A 19,009-nucleotide genomic window follows, 5' to 3' on the forward strand; every position below is an offset into this window, starting at 1 on the left:
AACAAAAACTTACTGGAGTTTGCTCTTTCATGTGGAATTCAGTGTTAAGTATACATTTAAGTGGAAGTCCAGAAGGGACAATGTCTTTAATAAACTTATTACCTTTGGAGTCCTGTAAGGAAGTGCAATTGATGTTAATGAAAATATGCTTTTAATAACTTTGTTACAACATTTCTAGTCACTGGAAAATTTTTAAGAACATTCCTCTCCATTTCAAATTCCAAAACAAAGCATAGTTTTTTATAAGGAGCAGAATTCACTGAGTCCTAATTGTTCTTGAAAACATTGAATTTCTGCTCCTCTATTTTAAACAGTAGTATGACTACTGCTAGTGTATTTTACTGAGATGGAAGGTACAAAGCCCAGGTCTCAATAAATATGATTTAAATTGTGACCTTTAATGGCAGCTGGCAGGTTCAGACTGGCACTGGCAATTGAAAGATATTCTACAAATTCTTGTTCTCAGTTGCACTAAAACCCTTACTTACCTGATGACCAGATTTATTTGTGTGATAAATTAGATATGATAATTTTGCTCTTTTAGCAGATTCCTGCATATATTCGATTTGTTACAATAATTAAGGCTAGCAGTAGTCTGTAGTATTGCAAAGGAATTTTCTGTTTTTCCCTTACTATTTAAAATGCTTACGGTTCTGGAAAGATGAAAGCAAGGATGGAAAAACGAGCTGACTGAGAGAATTCCTAATTCCCTTCTCTCTCTTTTTCCCTTCTTCTGATACCCTGACAAGAATTTGGGACATAAGTTCTCTCCCAGACCTCAAATATTCATGGTTTCTTTTCTCTCTTTGACAAAAATACGTAAGTCCTGCTCAGTGTATACTTCCTGACTCACTCATCCTGTTCTTCACTGGTATCACAAGGCAGAACCTTACTGTTCTTCTTTCTCCAGGGTACATCATTAAGCCACTTTAATTGATTAAAATGGTAGGGGACTGAACTCCTTCCAGTATTCAATGCCAGCTTAGCTTGTCTGACTCCTAACCCTTTGAGCCGAGAAGAGCTATGGGTCTGGGTTGACTGGATGCCTTTTTGAGGGCTGACTTCAGTGAGTGGTGAAATAAACCCCTTCCAAATATCTTAAGTGGAGCACTTAAAAATGGAAGTCCAGGGATCTCAAGGCACTGATGGAAAATCATGGCCTTTCCTTTTCATCAGCAGAATGAGATTATAACTGTAAAGCTGGTTTCTCATTTACCTTGTTCAGCCCCATTTCCTTGAACTGAATGGATTGTCATTGAGATTTATTGGTAGGTATGGCTGTACATTGATGCCTGTGAAAGCAGTTGGTTCAAGACAACATAAAATCTGATTCTTAATGCTTTCTTTTGATTGAGCCACCTCTCCACTTGAAGTGCATGTTGCTGGTTCATCCTAAGTGTTAAGTGTCCCAGAGCATGTGTACAAAGTCACATTTGCCAGTCCCTGTGCCATAAGGGTACCTGCAGATGCAACATGGTGATCTCATGGGAGTGCTACACTGCAAAAACCCACCCTGTACTTCCAAAATGAAAACGGAAAGAATTTCTGCTGGAAAGTGGCAGCTGCGCTCTGACATTCATGTAATGGGAGCAACTGAAAGCTTTATGGTGTGTAACTGTGACACTGCATTCCAACATAAGCTTCTCCCTGCCCTTCTTCCAACCAATAAACTATTCTTCCTCTCTTTTCACTCTCACCCCTCCTAATCTTCTTCTGTTTATATGCTTTAATCGTAATAGCAACAAATCCATCCCTGCTGGTATTATCGCAGCGTTGCAAATTTTGGCCGTCTCCTTTGGCACTTCCCTTGTAGATGGAATGACATTGCCCACTTTGATGGGGCTTAATTCTCTATGTAAAATACTGCCCTGTCAATGAATATTTTCTCTATTAAACTATTTTCAGTCCAACAATAAGATACAGATTTTTTGGGAGAACAGTTTTCTCATTATTACCTTAACCCATAAAAAGCCTTTTTTTTTTTTTTTTTTTTTAATTCAAACATTTTGGGCAAGTTTTCAGTTACCCAAATATTTGTAGTACAGAGTAATTTGCATTTCAGCCCTGTGAGACTTGTAAATGTAATGAACAGTCTGTGTGTTTAGTATTTTTTATATTTTCTAATAATTTGCAAATAGTTCAGTATGTAGAGCTGACCTGTTGAAAAATAGTTTCAGTGTCTGTAGAGAACACTTCTGAGACTTTTGTATATTTAGCAGAATTCTGGGCTTCAGCTGGAAAAATTCTAAAAGTACTTCTTACTGGAAAATATTTCAAGTAATGTGAAACAACAGATAATTTTTTCCTGTGCCATGACCCACTTGTAAGGTGAGGTATGGAAGGTCCCTCTCCTATTGCTATTAAACAGGTTTCAGCACTGGAAGTCAAGTATACAGAACATACTGACACCTGCTGAAAGGTGTGTTTGAAAGCGTATTGATTTCGAAGGGAATTGTCAAAGGTCCCAATTTACTTGTCAATCCAAGAGATTAATCTCTAACTACCATGATCAGTGTTTTATGGCAGCCATGGTTTTCATCTGTCTATCCAAGAATAGATAAGAGAGTCTTGGTTTCTAGAGCTGGGAATCTTGTGTCTTTGGTGAGATCTATATTGAGTGTAGGCTGTCACATTTAATATCTGGAAAATAATCCTTTAATTAGAATTTATTCATCGGGCAGAATTAAGGCATATTAAGTTCATGAGAAGTTTGCCACTAGGTTCAAAAGGAGCAAGATCACACAGCCAGCTGTACTGTAGGTGCAATCACAGAGGACCAGAAGTACTCAAAGGGATATTGGGCACAGTCTCATTAGGGCTCTTCCTTTTTGGTTACTGTGCTTGTGATCACTGTTGACAAAGGTGATTTCTTACTCTCAGCAGCTGGAGCTGGGTACTAACGAGATTTCCATGCCTCTCACTGGCTTATCCTCAGTTATCTTTGTCCCATTTCAGTTCTTTTGTAATTAAACTCTTCAGAGCAAGTTCTAGTATTCTCGTAATAATACAGCACAAAGTTAATACCATAGAAGCCTGATTGTGATTCATGTTTTAACAGGACTTTTCATATGGAGGGTCCAATGAATTTGGACGCAGGACTCCAGTGTATAAGGCTTAGAACCAAATTTATGCTAAGTCAGTGGAAAGTGGCCTAAAAGTAGACATAAATTTAGTCACACCTCACCTTGGTGCAAATGACACTCATACCTAAGGATGTAATCATTGTACCCAGCACTGTATTCGTCGTTACACTGGAGATCACAGCTTGAAATACAAATACATTAACAAAAATGCTGGTCCTTGAATTTTGTTTCCATCCAAGTGGAACTGCCAGGAAGCACTGGAGGCTTGGGGTCTTATAGGTGTATTTCAAATAAAATTGGATAACGTATGTTAAATAAAGAAGGTGCCAGGACATGGAAAAACCATGTGATCACTGTAGAGTATTTTAAACAGATGCGAATATTGCCTGAATATATATCATCAGGTAGAAGCTGAAAGAAAATAGTAAAAAAATAAGCCAAAGTTTTAATGCATTTGAAAAAATGTGTGGTTTATATATATTTGAAAGTAGTTGGTCAAATTCAGATGTTGAAGGAGGTGTCATATGATAATATTGGATATGTTGAATGTAAGAAGCAATAAGTTAAATAACTTCTAAAAATTCAGCTTGTTGTGATCCACTGTATTACATTTGGCCACTTCAGAAGGAAGATACAAAAAAACTGATGGTCAGGAAATATGAATGAGCTTACACAAAAAGGAAGTTTTCCCTTAGATTTCCTTAACTGTTGCTTCATTTACATACATGCCATTTACAAAGAGTGACTTTGTCTGATATTACTGAGGACAGCATTGCCATACAACTTTTACCTTCCCTTAAAAAAAAAAAAATCCAAGTATGACCTAATGTTTTGCAACAGTTGGTACCATCATAGAACAGTGTGAAGTTGTGAGGATTATGCACAGCTTCACAAGATGGGTCTCAGTGTGCCCTGTGTTTTTCATTACCCTGTATCTTCAAGGAAGTTAATGCTTTTGAAATGTTTGGAAATAACACATTTCTGAGCTTTTCAGGAAGATTTATATGTTGTTCCTCAGAGAAACCTTCCAGGAAGTATATATCTATGTACCCTGTTTCCTGAAGGAGCGATACAGCTGATACTTTATGCATAGGTCCAAATAGGAATAGGCAAAACCATGGGGTATGTGGTTATTTGAATTTATGTTGCCCTGAAGCCAGCCTGTTGTAGTCTCTGAAGTTCTCTCTTCTATAATTCAGGGTGATGGAGACTTGTCTAGGTTGACCAGCTCCCTTAAGGTCAGTAATAGTGATGAAGTTTTTTAGAGGTGAGAGGGGTCTGCATGGATTGTACCTGTGATGACAGAGAAACAAAAGTGGTCTCTTCCTCAGACTGAGTTGAATATCCCACTCTATTAGAGTATGCTATAAGTAATTTTAACTATAAAGACATAAAGTTAGCTATGAAAAAAGCAGAGTACATCAGACACCAAGAGGCAGAGACATCCTTGACATCAAAGGCATATGGAAAACAGGACTTGGACAGGAAACAGCCCTTGTCGCACAGCCAGCCTGAGCCTAGGATGTGATTACTTAATGGAAAGGACTGTAAAAAAAGCTAGAGAGTACATCTGTTATGGTGACTGTAGTTTTTGCACCATGTAAATATTGTAAATGTCATACATATGTTTATGAAATTATTATTATAAAGTATGTATTATATTTCGGACCTAAGCTCCTGTTTATGGACTTTCCCACAGTTATCCAACAAACATTTTTTGTCCTGATGTGAAGCGTAGCTTCTGTGCCCTCATTTGCCTTCTTTGGAAGCAGTAAAAATTATTGACCACAGGTAGAGAGTATATACAGTGTTCCCTGTAACACTGTAAACCTTGTTTACATGCTCACAGAAAAATTCATTAAATATTTGAAATCACAAACGAATTCTCCATCAGCACTGATCTCTGTGTTTTGTTTCAGTAGCATTTTCTGTTGGTGGAAAAAAAATCCTTTCCTGAGCTTTTAAAAATATTTTAATTTAATGAGTTCCATATCAGGAAAGGGGGCCCATGAGAGTGATAGTATTGTGAGTCTGCCATCTTCTCATCCTCTGCTGTATCATCAGTTTTGGGGGTTTAGATCTTTTTCCAAAGCATCATAAAAAATGTCATTGGGTGCTGGAGGATTTCTTACAGCTTGATGTAGAGGAAATGCAGAATAGTTGTGGACTGGGTTTAATGATCAATCTTGTGCTGGAGTGTTGAAAAGTTCATCTTATTAACAGAATTCTTTGAATTAGAAGTATTTTTTCCATGGTGTTCTCAACTTCATGGCTTTTTCTGATTTTTTTTTTTTTTTTGGAGGAGGGGTAAAAGCTTTGCAAATAATGGGTGGTTGGTTTCCTCCTTCTGAAAGGGTATATTTCTTCCCTGAGCATAACCACTCTGCAAATATTCTGCCAGCTTGCTGTATAACTGAAACATAAATACATTTTTCATTTTTGAATGTGTTAAAAATTTACACAAAAGAAGGAGTAGAGGGGGAAAATCCCTCACATTTTAAGTCAATGCATTTGCTTTTCATCATTCATTTAGTCAACATCTGTAATATGCAGTCCCAGGACAATGTATTGCATGGGAAAAGTTGAATATATAAGTAACATCATCAGGCCTTATGTTAACTGGTTTTTTACAGCTTCCTGACTCAAAGTTCTGGTTTGGGAAGTCAAGGCTGTCTGTACGCCCATGTAAGGTGGCATTTCTCTTTCTTGCACCTTGTTCCTGCTGGTAACAGTTCTACAACTGGGACACTGTACCTTGGTGCAGCATGAAAATTTGTGTCGCTACAGACTCCTGATACCTGCTTTAGCATTTTAACTTTTCATTTCTTTCCATCACATGTATTTTTGTCACTTGTTCCACCCCGAATATTATTTCACATCCTTTGCATTTATAGCCCTTATAAGTTTGTGTAGCTATGATTCTCCATCCCATTCCCTTCTTGCTCCCATTTTGCCACACTATGCATGTTTTTTTCTCTATATATAGCATCCTCCAGAAACTTTATCATCCAAGCCCCTTGTTAATTCTAGGCTGTATTTGCGGCTCCCTCTTGGTTGAAATCTTTCCACTTAGGATGTAAAGCACAGGATGCAATCTGCATTGTCTCCCAGAGGCAGAGCTTCCTCTGGCATTTGTGATGTGTTCCTCACTGTGTGTAATGTGAAGTTGCAGAGCTTCTCTTGTTTGCTTTCTGCACCATATCATATTGCAAACTTGCATATCACCATCTCCCGCATGTCTTTACCACTGTATTACTTGCCAGGATTTTTGCTACTCATTCATGCTTTAGATTATTTTTACTTGACATATTTAAAAATAGTAATAGCCTCTGAGTTGGTTCTCCGAGCTGAATAATTGAAACACCAAATTTAACTTTGCAGAACCTCTTTATTATACCGCCTCTTTCCACTTCAGGGGTGAGGTGAAGGTGGGTGTTGTTTTGGGGGTTTTGTTGGTGGGTAGGTATTTTCTACATTGACCTAATATCATAATTACTGCATGTTTTCAGTTTTTACAAAAGTAAATAATACATTCTGGTCTTTTCACATTGCCATGTTGAGGGACACCGATATGTTTACAAAGTGTTTTCAGTGCTGGTGATCATACACTGCTGTGGATGGGCCTCTTTAGAGAACACTTGCTCAAATACTGCTTAATAGTAGCATTTGTTTCCCTCAAAATACTTGTTGAAAAGTGTGCCCTGCTGCTTCTCCCACGGATGAGGGGTCTCATTTTGATCTATATGACAAAGCTCCTAGTTAGAAGTCTTATGTCCTTTCTAATTAGCGGGAAGCAGGTAATTCCACTAGAAAGTGATTTTAGATCACTTGGTGTTTTCTGATGATCTGTCCATGACTGACTTCAGTTGGGAGTCTGGGGGTGATGTAACTCCTAACTCAGGAACCTCAGTTAAGAACTATTGGTGAGCTTTGATAGCACTGAGCCAAAATGAACTCTGAAAAGGGCAAAGATTTATTCTCAGTTATTTTTGCACCATTTCATGGTGCAAGTTCAGCAGATACCTTTAACACCTAAGTATGTAAACACATACAGAGCTAGTGACTTGCTCTTCTTTCCTTGCGGAGCATCTGATGAATGATCTCTTGATAACAGAGGGAGGATCTGTATGTGGCTGCCAAGGATGACCCACAGTGTGTTTAGAATCTCATGTAGGCAAAATCGATTATTAAATATCACTGAACAGGTCAAGGTATCTCCCGATTGAGGTTAAATATGCTAAGAGTTGTATTTAAGTTCTTTTTTTATATAAGACAAACCAGGGCCCACCCTGTGGCTTCTGACAGCAAGTGGCAAAATACAGCTTAGATTCCAGTCATGAAGCCTTCCTAGACCCAAATATGGTTGCTTCACAAACGTCTTGTATTTAGAAGAATCCTTGATCTACACTATTTTCTAACCTGTGCCCAGATGTCCAGCTGGCTTTGGCCAAAATCCTGCCAGAGAACGTACTAAAAGATGCTGGTCCTGGAGCCTAGGCCTTACCCCTGCATTTACCAGTACTGAGATTATGATGCAGACTGGAAAACATGGTTGTTGTCACATTTTAGATGATAAAAAATTTTGTATTAGTTTCACCTCTTTCCATTTACAGAAGACATACAAGGGAAAAAAAACCATGCAGGATAATCAATATTGAGTGCCTCTACTATGATAAAGCTCAGGTTAGTGCTGTACTGACAAAGAGAACTGTTTGTCATACTGCTGTTCTGGCACAGCTCAGTTCTGTGCATATATGCGTACTTTACTGTATTTATGAATTTGCTCTTTTAGTGTAAGATGTCATTAATATTCATGTAACCTGAGTGCTGGAAGGGGATCTCTAGGTATTGCTATATTTATTCAGTGAAGAATTAGAAGCATGTACCTGGGTATGTGCACGTGTGTGTGTGCATGTGTTGGACTTGGCATCTGCCCAAGGCAATGCCAAGGCCCAGTGCCTTAGAGGTAAAGGCACTGAAGCTGTCAAGCAAACTTCAATCCAAATTTTATGTGGTAAATGGATCTGTGGACTACTTGCATGCTTTTAAGCTCAGTCCTTAAAAGTGCACTTGATTTTACATACTCGTGTTTTATGTCTTTGGGTGTTTGGGTGTTTGGGTGCATATGTGTCTATATGAAAGGAAAACAGCATCCTGACCTTGTAAATCGTGTTCATCCTTAGGATCATTGCTCTCTTTTGTTGTTCTGTTGCATTTACGCTGCTGTGCTCTCACCTACATGAAAACACTGACTGGGTCATTGTATGTTTAAAGATGGTAGTTCTGCAGAACAGTAATTTCTTCAGACACTGTGAGAGAAATTCTGCCTGTGTGAGTGTCCGTGCATCCTGCATGTGCCTTCACAGCCCTGCATGTGTTGATTCCCTTAACTCAATCCCTAGCTGGATCCTCAGTATGCCTATGGAAATTGTACCAGAAGGTCCTGTGATCAGTACTGGATCCTTCATCCAGTTTGTTCTCAAACTATGAAAATTCAAATATCCCGTAGTGAAGTTGAGCTGACAAACATGAACGTGTTGGTGGCACTCAAAAAGTGTTTTTCCTAGGAAGCAAGAATTCCTTCAGCCCATCTGAGAAAATTTAAGTGTGTTCTTTAGAGTTTTACCAGCATGGTCACAGAGTTGCATACACTCTGCATTTGTTTGGAAAACAAATTCAGCTCTACAGGAAGCGTATTATGTTCCTCATAAGAAAAGATTTTTTTGTAGAAAATTTAGAAATCTTTCCTTCTGTCACTTAGTCTCGCAGGTTATGTGTAATAAAATTAGAAGTCTGGAAGGAAAGGAATAGAAAAAATTGAACACATCTGATGCCAAAGGAAAAATTTGGGCAGTAAGAAATAGGAATTGTAGAAAATTTAAAATGAAAGTTTGAAATCAAGCGCATGTGCCTCTACCTTGTTCTATAGCCCCTGTATGTTGGGAGGGTTCTATAGAAGATGTTAACAGAAGATTCCCTTGAGCTAAGCAGCCACTAAATGAACTATAAATTGTAACAAAAATTACAAACTTTCCTACAAAATTATTTATTTGCGACTTTTTACCATTTTGTTTTACAGAAGCAGTTTGGTTACCCAGAAAAGTAAGTTTTGGTTAGAGCAGAGAACTGAGATTTACCATACAGTCATTTAAATTATTCCTGCTTTTACGAAGTATATTTTCATGTGGAGTCATCTAACTTCACAAATTTCAGTTTATTTGTCCATAAAAAGCATGCTAAGACTTCTCTGTGGGACTTAATTCTTATAAAGCACTTTGAAATTATCAGTGATAAGATTTCCTGTTAACTGTGTTTGAGATACTTGTTTTGGTGCCTCTTTAATAAGCCCAAACATTTGTTTAGAATCACAGGAGATCCATAGGGTAAAATAGAGAAAATGCACACAGTATGTTTTGACTTCACACCAGGAGAAAAACAATGTTTTGTCACTTGTGTCTATTCTTTAGCTCTTCTGCTGTCATGAAATCCTGTGGATTTGTTGATACTGACCTGTGACAGAGTTCACTGGTACAACAAACCAAATGACATCTTGGTCCACTGAAGAAGAAATTATTCAAGACTTTGAAGTCGAACTCTATATTTTACGTATTTTATGGTATTATATTATATGTAATTCATGAGTGAGCAAAGTGAACGGGCAAGCCCAGCAAGTCCTGCTGTGGGGAGAGAACAACCCAAGCCAGCACTGTCTGGTTTGTCCTGTGTGTTTTCTTGGAAATCTGCTCAGCACAGCTGTGGCGATAAAGCACAGAATACTTCCCTGATCCTCGTTGTTTTGCCTGCAGGTTTCTGCATACTATGTAGAAGAAATTGTGTGATTAATGTGACATTTCGTGTCAAGGGTAGACTGTAGATTACCATTAAATGCATCATTATATTATCTTTGAGAAATCTACTAGGTTTCACCTGACAGGTAATAGCTTTTTTTCTGCCAACACAGGAGAGGAATAACAAACTAATACATGGGGTGAACTAGTATATATCAAAAGAAGTGCTGCTTTTGACAGAGAAGCAGCTCTTGCTTTTCCTAGGGTTTTGAAGGAATTTGAAATTAAACTTCCTTGCTTGTTTTCTTTCCAGAGCTAGATGTTCAGGGGCAGTGCCCTGCTTGGACACTCCATTACTGAGCACCGGTCAGTGCGATGGCTCCATTATAACACATCATGCTTGTTTCCTTGTTTCTGTCCCCTGATTTGAAGTCTGAGTTCCCTGTGGGCTCTAGAATGCATAACTGGTGTTGGATCTGAGCCTTGTGATCTTTTTGTTGGTGGTTATTGTATTGACCATTTCTGCCACCCCAGTGATCAAGAGCAGGTTATGCAGCAGGAGCAAATGTTTTTCAAAAACTTCCCTGCTCAAAAGTCAGTGAGAGCCTCCAGCAACCATTTCTTCTGCCATTAAAGCAGAGTGAACCAGTGGTTTATTTCTGAGGAAGCTTCACTTTCTAGTATTTTCTTCAGTGGATCAGAGTCTTTCTATTTTATGGCTCTGATAGAGCTATCTGAGCATACCTGTGGTCTGTCATGGACATGGGTGGTCTGTCATGGACATGGGTGGTCTGTCCATTGAGAGGCAAGGGACAGGACTGAGAAAGCTTGGCTGTAGTTACTGAATTCACCTACTTGGAGTCTCTTCTGAAAAAATTCTTTGAAATGGCTCCTGCTGCTTTCTGTTGGTCAGTGTCCTTTTCACATCCTGACTGCTCTTGTCTCCCATTTTATTTCTCTTAGCAAAGTGTCTCTGTATTAAGACACAGTGGCACAGTGTGACAGCCCTCTGCAGGCCCTTGGCTGTGTGAGCTCAGAAAGGCACAGACCTGGGGGCCTGAGTCTGTAACCAGCATTTCTTGTGTAATCAAAACTGGCTGATTTCAAAAGCATTGACCTCCCCTCGTTGGCATGGAAGGACTTAACTGCTCTGAAAATCAAGTGACTTCTTTGAATACTGGTTGTAAGCGGCATCCAGGTTTTAAGCGTGGTTTTGCAGCCACAGCACTGTCATTTACCAGTCCCTTAAACAAGTAGTATTACCCACTCAAACTTCAAATTGTCTCTGAAAATATATTTCAACTCATTCAGTAGAAGGCACTAGTGGAAAATATTACTGTGGGGATGTTTTTAACTTTATCCAATTTGCATACTTGCAGTGTTTTTATATGGAAACATTTTACAGAAATCCTTTGCTGTTGTGGTTGAGGCTATTAAATTGCGCAGTGTTACACAGCAACTTACTGTAAATTTAATTGTTTGACTTTTTGTACTCTGTTCTCATTTTAATCAAAACAACTTCCAACTGTTACTGCAAATCCAAACCCATGTTGACATAACCATCATGCGGTGAAGACTTGAAGGTACTCCGTTGTTACATTTTGCTTTGGATAGATTTAGATAAAAGCTCAATCAAAAGCCTGGATGTACAGGAATATATGTGTATTCTATGTAGGTAGCTTGCTGGAAGCCTTTGTTTTATTCTTTAATATTTATAGGGACCAGTTATCATGGGAAGTGAATCATATTAATTGGGGATCCTTCCTAAACAAAGCACTTTGGTTAATGCCATGCTTTTTTGGAATGAGTATTTAATATTCTCTGCTTTGAGAGCTCACTTTTCCTATAAAATAAGTAGTTTCTCTTCCCTCTGTGTTCTAAAGTTTACTGTGCAGGTCATACATTCCTGAAGTTACTGGACTGATTGCTCTAGATACCAAAACAGATAAACAGTGTCAAAAGGGAAGCTCCCAAAGTCCCCACACCTTCCTCCTGTGGTGTATGTTGAAAGAATCAAGGGCAGAACGTTCTGGGCTGGTTTGTTCTCTGGACACGTGCTCAGGCCATGCACCATTTCATTTTCTCAGTGATATATATACACTGCTAGATGAGGGAGTAGGAGCTGCCTTGGCACCCACACGAGTTATGTCAAGAGTTTGCAGGTAATGTTAGCTTTTGGTTCTCAACAAAAAGTGGACCTTCTGAGACACTGCATCAGATTGCAGGCCCTTGAACCATTCAGGGCTTGAGCTCTGTGAAATGTAGAGTTAAAAATTAATTATGAAATAGATGCAGCTGCCTTAGTGACTAACCCAGAGAGCATCTATGCCTTGGAACAGTGAACTTCAGTGTATGTGCCGTCCTGAGTGTTGAAATCTTGCAGTTCAATAGCATGATAAGTAAATGGTAAATAAATGGAACTACAGTTGTACAAATACTGTTTGTTGATTGTCACAACCATCAGTAGTGACAATTTCAGTACAATTTAAGAGTACATGTACTATTTTTAGTGGGATGACCAAAGCAGAGTCAAGGATAGGTGGTACAGGCCACAGCTCTCAGCAACTCCTGGACACAAGGTCTGTTTGCCTTCAGTGGAGTCACTGGCCAACTTTCTGTAGTCCCCAGATCCACTCAAGTCGCTCTTTCCAGTGTCTCCAGTTGTCCAGCTCTCTGCCTTTCCATGTGCTTAACAGATAAAACTTACTGGACTTTGAAATGGGGGTAGTTTAAACTAGGTGAATCTGAATTTCACTCACTAATATTTTTAACATTTGTGCATTATATCTAAACTTACATATATGCATGGATAGATTATATTTTGTATTATATAAATAAATATTTGTAATACTTTTTGTATTTTGACTGAAGGTTATTACAAGAAACTTCATTTATTATGAGAAGGGTTTCCATAAATAAGGAGATCATTAACCTTTACACATTATTTCATGGTATTTACTGTGGCATTCATAGTTGTGACAATACCTGGTGCTTATGACAGGCAATGTCCTCCATTTTCAGAATAATTGGTCTTATAATAATTACAAAAATTTTAACTTGAATATAGTTCTGTGCCGTCTACCTGATTTCAGCTAGTGTAAACTGTGTATAGATAAGATCCAGGCATTTGAAAAGTAAAAAAAAAAATATTAATTGATGTTGTGCATTTGAGTATTATTAATTTCCTAAATTTTACATGAATGTTTCTACTTCACTTATTTCAAGACACAAATACGACATACTTTTTTGTGATTATATGTGTCATTATAACAAAGTGGGTTAAATCTGTCATATCTACAGTTCTATGGCAAAGAAGTTGGACTGCATCTTGCAGCTATTCTGCAGTGAAATGCACAGTTCAAGATCCTGGTTTGTGAATCTAGCAGTAAACTAAGAAATAGTTAATAAGTGTTTGAAAAATGCAAGTTCTACGTTCCTCTATTATTGTCTGCAAAATATTTAAAAAAACAACCCCAAAATTAAATTATCCTCCATCTTTTAAATTTGTGGCCCATTACAAAATGCAGGAATGCACAGGACAGGGTAACAGCTTTCTTGGTTTGTCCTTCTTCTGCCAAGGTTTAGCAGCTTCCCCTGTGGTTAGTGCAGCCCTCCAAGCAACTAATCCTATATCTATAAACTGCAATGTCAAAGGATTAAAGTGTGCCTGGGAACGCAGGTCAAATCTGCTTTAGATCACAACAGTTTGGGTTCAGCTCCTAGCTGAAATATCGCGAAACTACCATGTAATTTAGTAAAAGTTTCGCATTCCTATACTTCAGCTGCTGGTTGCCTTTAATAAAAAGAGGCCCAGGATTGATTTCCCTGAGACAGTATTTTTCTTTGTCTCAAACCAAAGTAATATCAGCTGGAAAGTAGAAGGATTTCTTAAAATAGTTCTGTATTTTATAAAAATAACTCTTTCAAAGTCTGCTTTTAAAATACTGTAAGAAGTACAGTTTCTGATGATGGATGCATGACATGGAGGGTTCCCTGCCCTCTCTCTGCCTGGCTGAAGACAGTGACTTAAGGGACAGGGGGCAGTGGTGACAAGTTCCTGCCTGGCACAGCCAGCGTATATCATCTGGGACTGCCCCGCCTCTCCAGGTGCCTTGGAATGACAGGTGTGAGGCTCTGCGAGAACAATAACCAGGACAATGGTTCACCTGGCTTGGAGGTGTTGCTGAGGTTGGCACTCTACAACTTGCTTCCATAAAAACTGCTTCCATGAAAAAGAAAGATGTGTCATTTTCATAGGAGACTCATTCTGAAGGAAACAGAAGGACCATTTCTTATGGAAGCCCACTTCCTCCCTGGGCCCAGGTTAAAGATGTGGAGAGAAAGCCTCCCATCTTCCCACCCTGGTGCAGCTCTTGGATTATTATCTATTATTGATTCTTCAGGTAGACAGCAATGAAGTTGCAACAAGCAGCCGAAGGACAATCAAGGGAGACTTCAGGGCCTTGTGACAACTGATTAAGGGTTCAGGAGCACGGTTAGTGTTCTCTGTGCTTCCAGCTGCAGGGAGCGATGAGGGAAGAAACAGGAAGAGCCAGCAGATTTATACCTGACTCTGATCTTTTGTTCTCTGGATATCCAGACACAGACAGTAAGCAGAATGAAGCCCCCGTAATCAGAGGGGAAATGGTTCGTGATCTACTACACAGCTTAGGCACACAGTTGTCGATGGCCAGCAGGACAAGGGCAGTGATTGTCACCCTGTACTGGGCACTGGTGACGCCACCCCTCAAGTGCTGTGTTCAGTTTTGGGCCCTCACAACAAGGACACTGAGGTGCTGGAGCGTGTCCAGAGATGGACAAGAGAGCTGGGAAAGGCTCTGGAGCACAAGTCTGATGAGGAGCGGGTGAGGGAGATGAGTGTCGAAAAGGAGGTTCAGTGGAACCATATTGCTCTATAATTACCTGAAAGAAGGTTGGAGCCAGGTGGGGATCAGTCCCTTCTTCCAAGGAACAAGTGATAAGACAAGAGGAAACAGCTTGAAGTTGTGCCCAGGGGAGGTTTAGATGGGATAGATTAGATTTCACAGAAAGGGTTGTCAAGCACTTAAGAGGCTGCCAGCGGAAGTGGTTGATTCACCTGTCCCTGGAGGTATTTAAATGATGTGTAGATGTAGCACTTGGGAACATGGTTTATTCATGAGTGTGGCAGTGCTAGGTTAACAGCTGGGCCCCGTGATCTTAAAGACCTTCTCCAACCTAAAGGATTCTCTGATTTTATCATGTTTGTATGTTTGCTGTTTGCTATGTTACAATGCCCAGATTTTGGGAGCATCTCTTGGTGGCGTGCCCTGCCTTCCATAGGAGACCTGCTGGGACCAGCAGTGCTGCATACATATGTAGTGGCATACATTAGCCAAGTCTTGTCCGAGAGCAAAGAAAATTATCATAAAATATATTTTACGAAAATACTAATTTGCACAACATGTAGAATGATGTGCAGTAAGCAGACATATGTAACTACATTTATTGATACTGAGTCACCAAGAAAGCCCAGCTGTTTATGCCTTATTACCTGCCAATGCAATATCCAGATCCTCTTACTTCTTTTTGTTGATACTTCTCTAAGGTAGGGGTGTGTCTCTTTGAGGGTTATTCCTATATGAATTATTGCAATATATTTTCACTTATAGAAAAAAAATGAAGTTATTCTTTTAGAATATTTGCTTGATCTTAGCATTGAAATATAACTCAGAGTTGGTATATTAACTCAGTTTTGATTTGTGTGGGTGTGATTTTAATTAATTTCTTTGTATTTTAAGGCTATAGTGTATTATTATAACATGAAGTAATTACCAGCTTCAGAATATGTGTATATCATTCTAACATATAAAAAGCAGTATTGTGTGCTAGTGTACACGCTGAAATGAAGGGGCTGTGTGCTGCTTCTTGTTCTGACCAAGTTTACCTGTATTGAGCTGCAGATTGAAAACCTTCTGTGTTGTCAATTTGTAAAGTTATCATCGCAGCAGCTGACATTTTCTAATTTGATTAGTTGGTTTACTTAGAGAAAATAGTTTACCAGGTGAAATGAAAAGCAGCGTACTTTTCCTGACGTAAAAAACCCTCTGGGACTGAGCGGAGGGCTCCTGCCTGCTGCCCTCTGCTGGGGTTACTCCTGCTGGTGCTTCCTGGTTCATATTGATTCCCAAAGGCCACTCACCTCTTGAGTTCTTCCCTGTCTTATCATAAAGCATAATTTCATAGCCGTGTACTTGCTTGCTTCACCTTTTAAAGAAATTGAACCTGGGCACACCACACAGCCTGAGGGGCAACGCGCCTGGAAGCCCCATTTCATTGCGATGGAGGCTCATTTAAAGATTCAGTCTGCCAGGCTGGGCTGTGGTGCTGTGGCCTTGCTGACAGTGGTTTCTCGTGGTCTGGCAGGTTCTGCGCTCCGTGCTGCTGTTCCCGACGATCGAGCGCATGGCTCAGTCCCCCCAGGGGAAGCTCATGACCCCCTTGCTGTGCAAGCTTCGCTACGCTCTGTACATGCCCGTGTACCTGCTGTCCTTCCTCCCCGAGGGAGTCAAGGCCTCCCTGGTGAGGTTTGCACTGCGAGGGATGAAGACCTGTGATGAGTCTTCAATAACGACCTCCATAAATCTCTTCAGCGTCGACTGCATTGGTGAGCACCTTTTCTGTGTTAAACCATCTTTTGTATTTTTCTCATTTAGTAAATATTGATTTAGTTTTTTAATATTAAAGCATCAGTTTTGAAGAATAACAGGTCTGGTCTTTTCTAAAATTAAGACCATGGGCACAGGAAAATCTCATATGAGTGAATTAAAAAAAAATCTTACAGGCAAAATAACAAAATATTTTCCCAAAGAATATATTTTTCTTAAGCAAACTGACCTATACTACTGACGTGATTTCTCATGTGATTAAAACACTCTTTTTACAATCTACTTTATGTGACTTATGTCTGCTTACTTTTTGCATTTCATTCATATTGGATGGTGAATATGAAACAGTCATCAGTTTCACAAAGGGTTCTTTGCATCTGTTTTTTTAAGCTATGTTTTAGCCAGCTGTATAGACTCTGTCATCTGAATTGGAATATTGGTAAATTCAGAAAAGGACCTTCAGCCTACAAAGACACTAGAAGTTACTTTATGCACTGAATTTCAACATTTTTTTGGGTATAAAGAGAAAGATTAACGTTCCTCCAGTGCATATTGTACACATATTTTTCACATTCTAGCAAGATAAACAACTTTAAGAAGCAGAATAATTTCAGATAAATTATGTTAAGTTTGGAATGAAAACCAGAATGTGAATTGTGCTATACTCCAGGTATTTTGGTAAGTTAACAGTTTAAAACAATTTGGAATAAAATTGACGTGCTAACACAGTAATAATAGCAAGAAGGAAGTTTTGATTGCATTAATAGTAGTAAAAACACATTCCTACATTTCCAGTTGGGATCTGTCTTCTATCAGTTAAATTTTAGTTACTAATCATCCAAACAGATGTGCCAGAGTAACTGGGATTGCAGTGAGGGGCTGTGCCTTTCACGGATCTGTGGGTGTGTTGGTCTGTGTGGGAGGCTCACTGTAGGACTGTACAGAGACCAAAAGCAGGATGGGCAGTGGGGGGTTGTGCTGCCAGCCTGGACAGCCCCAGTTTTATTGTACAAACCGGACGTTATGACAGTCACTCCCTCGCAGTGTCCTGTGCCTGACAAAATCAGGCTCCTGGGTTGATAATACACATTTCTGATAGGAGTCCTATAATTAGTTGCTTGAGATCCTATTAATTGATGTCAGTTTCCTGGTGACCAAGGAGAAAGCAAGCATGCAGTCATACCTACACGAGATGTTCAAGTGTCTTTGATAATTTTGTCTCAGAGGAAGGTATGTGGAGGTCTGTGGGGTCACATCTCCACAAGCCAGGAATCCTTCTCTGGTCCCCACAGATAAACTTTTACCTCTAAAAAACAGGTTATTCATAGCCAGAGTTGTATTGGAAATGGTCCTTGGCCTGTGTTAACCTCCAAAAAAGCATGGCCAGCCATTGTTTGTATGTGTTGTTTGGCCCAGGCCACAGCAGTGGGCAGAAATAATTTAACAGAACGGATTTTGTGTGCTGCTGTTGGAGACTGACCCTGTGAGCTCCTCAGCCCCCAGGTGAATGAGCCTGGTAGATGTGTGCCTGTCTGCCTGTTGTAATTTCTTATGTGCACCAGTGTCTGACCTGTGTCCAAGCTGTAAGGTAAATTGAGGCAAGAAACCAGGCGGAGGGCTCTTCACTCATAGGATGTGACTGACTGAACTAATTCTACCAGAATGAAAACCCCTGGGAGCCAGTGTCTTGTAAAACTTGCATAAATAGGCCTTATTGATGCAACTAGTTCCTTTGGGTTTGTGATAGCATCTCTCTCAAGCAGAATTCCGCTTTGGTTTGCATCTTTGGAAACTGATGATATTTTACAGCCCAGTGACTCAGGACCACATGCGTGGATTAATAATCTTTGAGCGTCTGGATATTGCCTGTTAACCTTCTCTTTTATTGTTTGAGGACAATAGAAAATGTTACCATTCAGCAAAAATTTGCTAAATCTAGCACAACAACTGAGTCTGTCTTATGATACTGCTCATCTGTGAGTTGCTGAAGCCTCTGAATTTGTGGTAGATGCTTTTCTAAACATTTTCTTGTCCCTTAATAAATTGCTAGATATGGTTCAGAAATGTTCAGCAAATGAAGAAACTTGTTTCTCCTCTCCAGGAAGGTTGCATGTCAACTCATTAAAAATATACATATTGCCTTTGGCATGTACTTCGGTTGCATTACTATAATTGTAATAAAAGCTATGATTAAGGGCAGAAAAGGTGGTAAAAGTTTCCTTAAATCTAATACGTCCGTTAAAACAAACCAACCTGCCAGGGATTTGTTACCACATCCAAAGCTTAGTCACAACAATGTTTTCTCTCCTCTGAAAGGAAATGAGATTTGAAACTTAATTAGAGCAGAATTCTTAGACCAAGTGCTTCTCCTCTTGACCTGACAGTGAAAAGCTCCATTCAGTTGCTGCAGGATCGGGCCCTTAGCCGAAAGAGTCAGTGAAGGAAGAATTACATTACCTATCTGTCCCAGTGTTCCAAATCATGTTTGTTC

At 39.4% G+C, this 19,009-nt stretch overlaps 1 protein-coding gene across 2 annotated transcripts in view; it reads left to right on the top strand.

The window, feature by feature from the left end:
• LDAH (lipid droplet associated hydrolase) overlaps positions 1-19,009 on the top strand; it is a 113,886-nt gene that overhangs the window by 58,148 nt on the left and 36,729 nt on the right. For both annotated transcript variants that reach the window (XM_042032882.1, XM_042032881.1), the window contains one exon: positions 16,277-16,517. In XM_042032882.1, coding sequence (XP_041888816.1) covers positions 16,277-16,517 — 241 coding nt within the window. The remainder of the gene's footprint in view (positions 1-16,276; positions 16,518-19,009) is intronic.

This window comes from Corvus kubaryi, unplaced genomic scaffold, assembly GCF_017639235.1.
Source record: "Corvus kubaryi isolate FWS band 111438036 unplaced genomic scaffold, C.kubaryi_AGA036_p1.0 37354, whole genome shotgun sequence".
Lineage (NCBI taxonomy): Eukaryota > Metazoa > Chordata > Aves > Passeriformes > Corvidae > Corvus > Corvus kubaryi.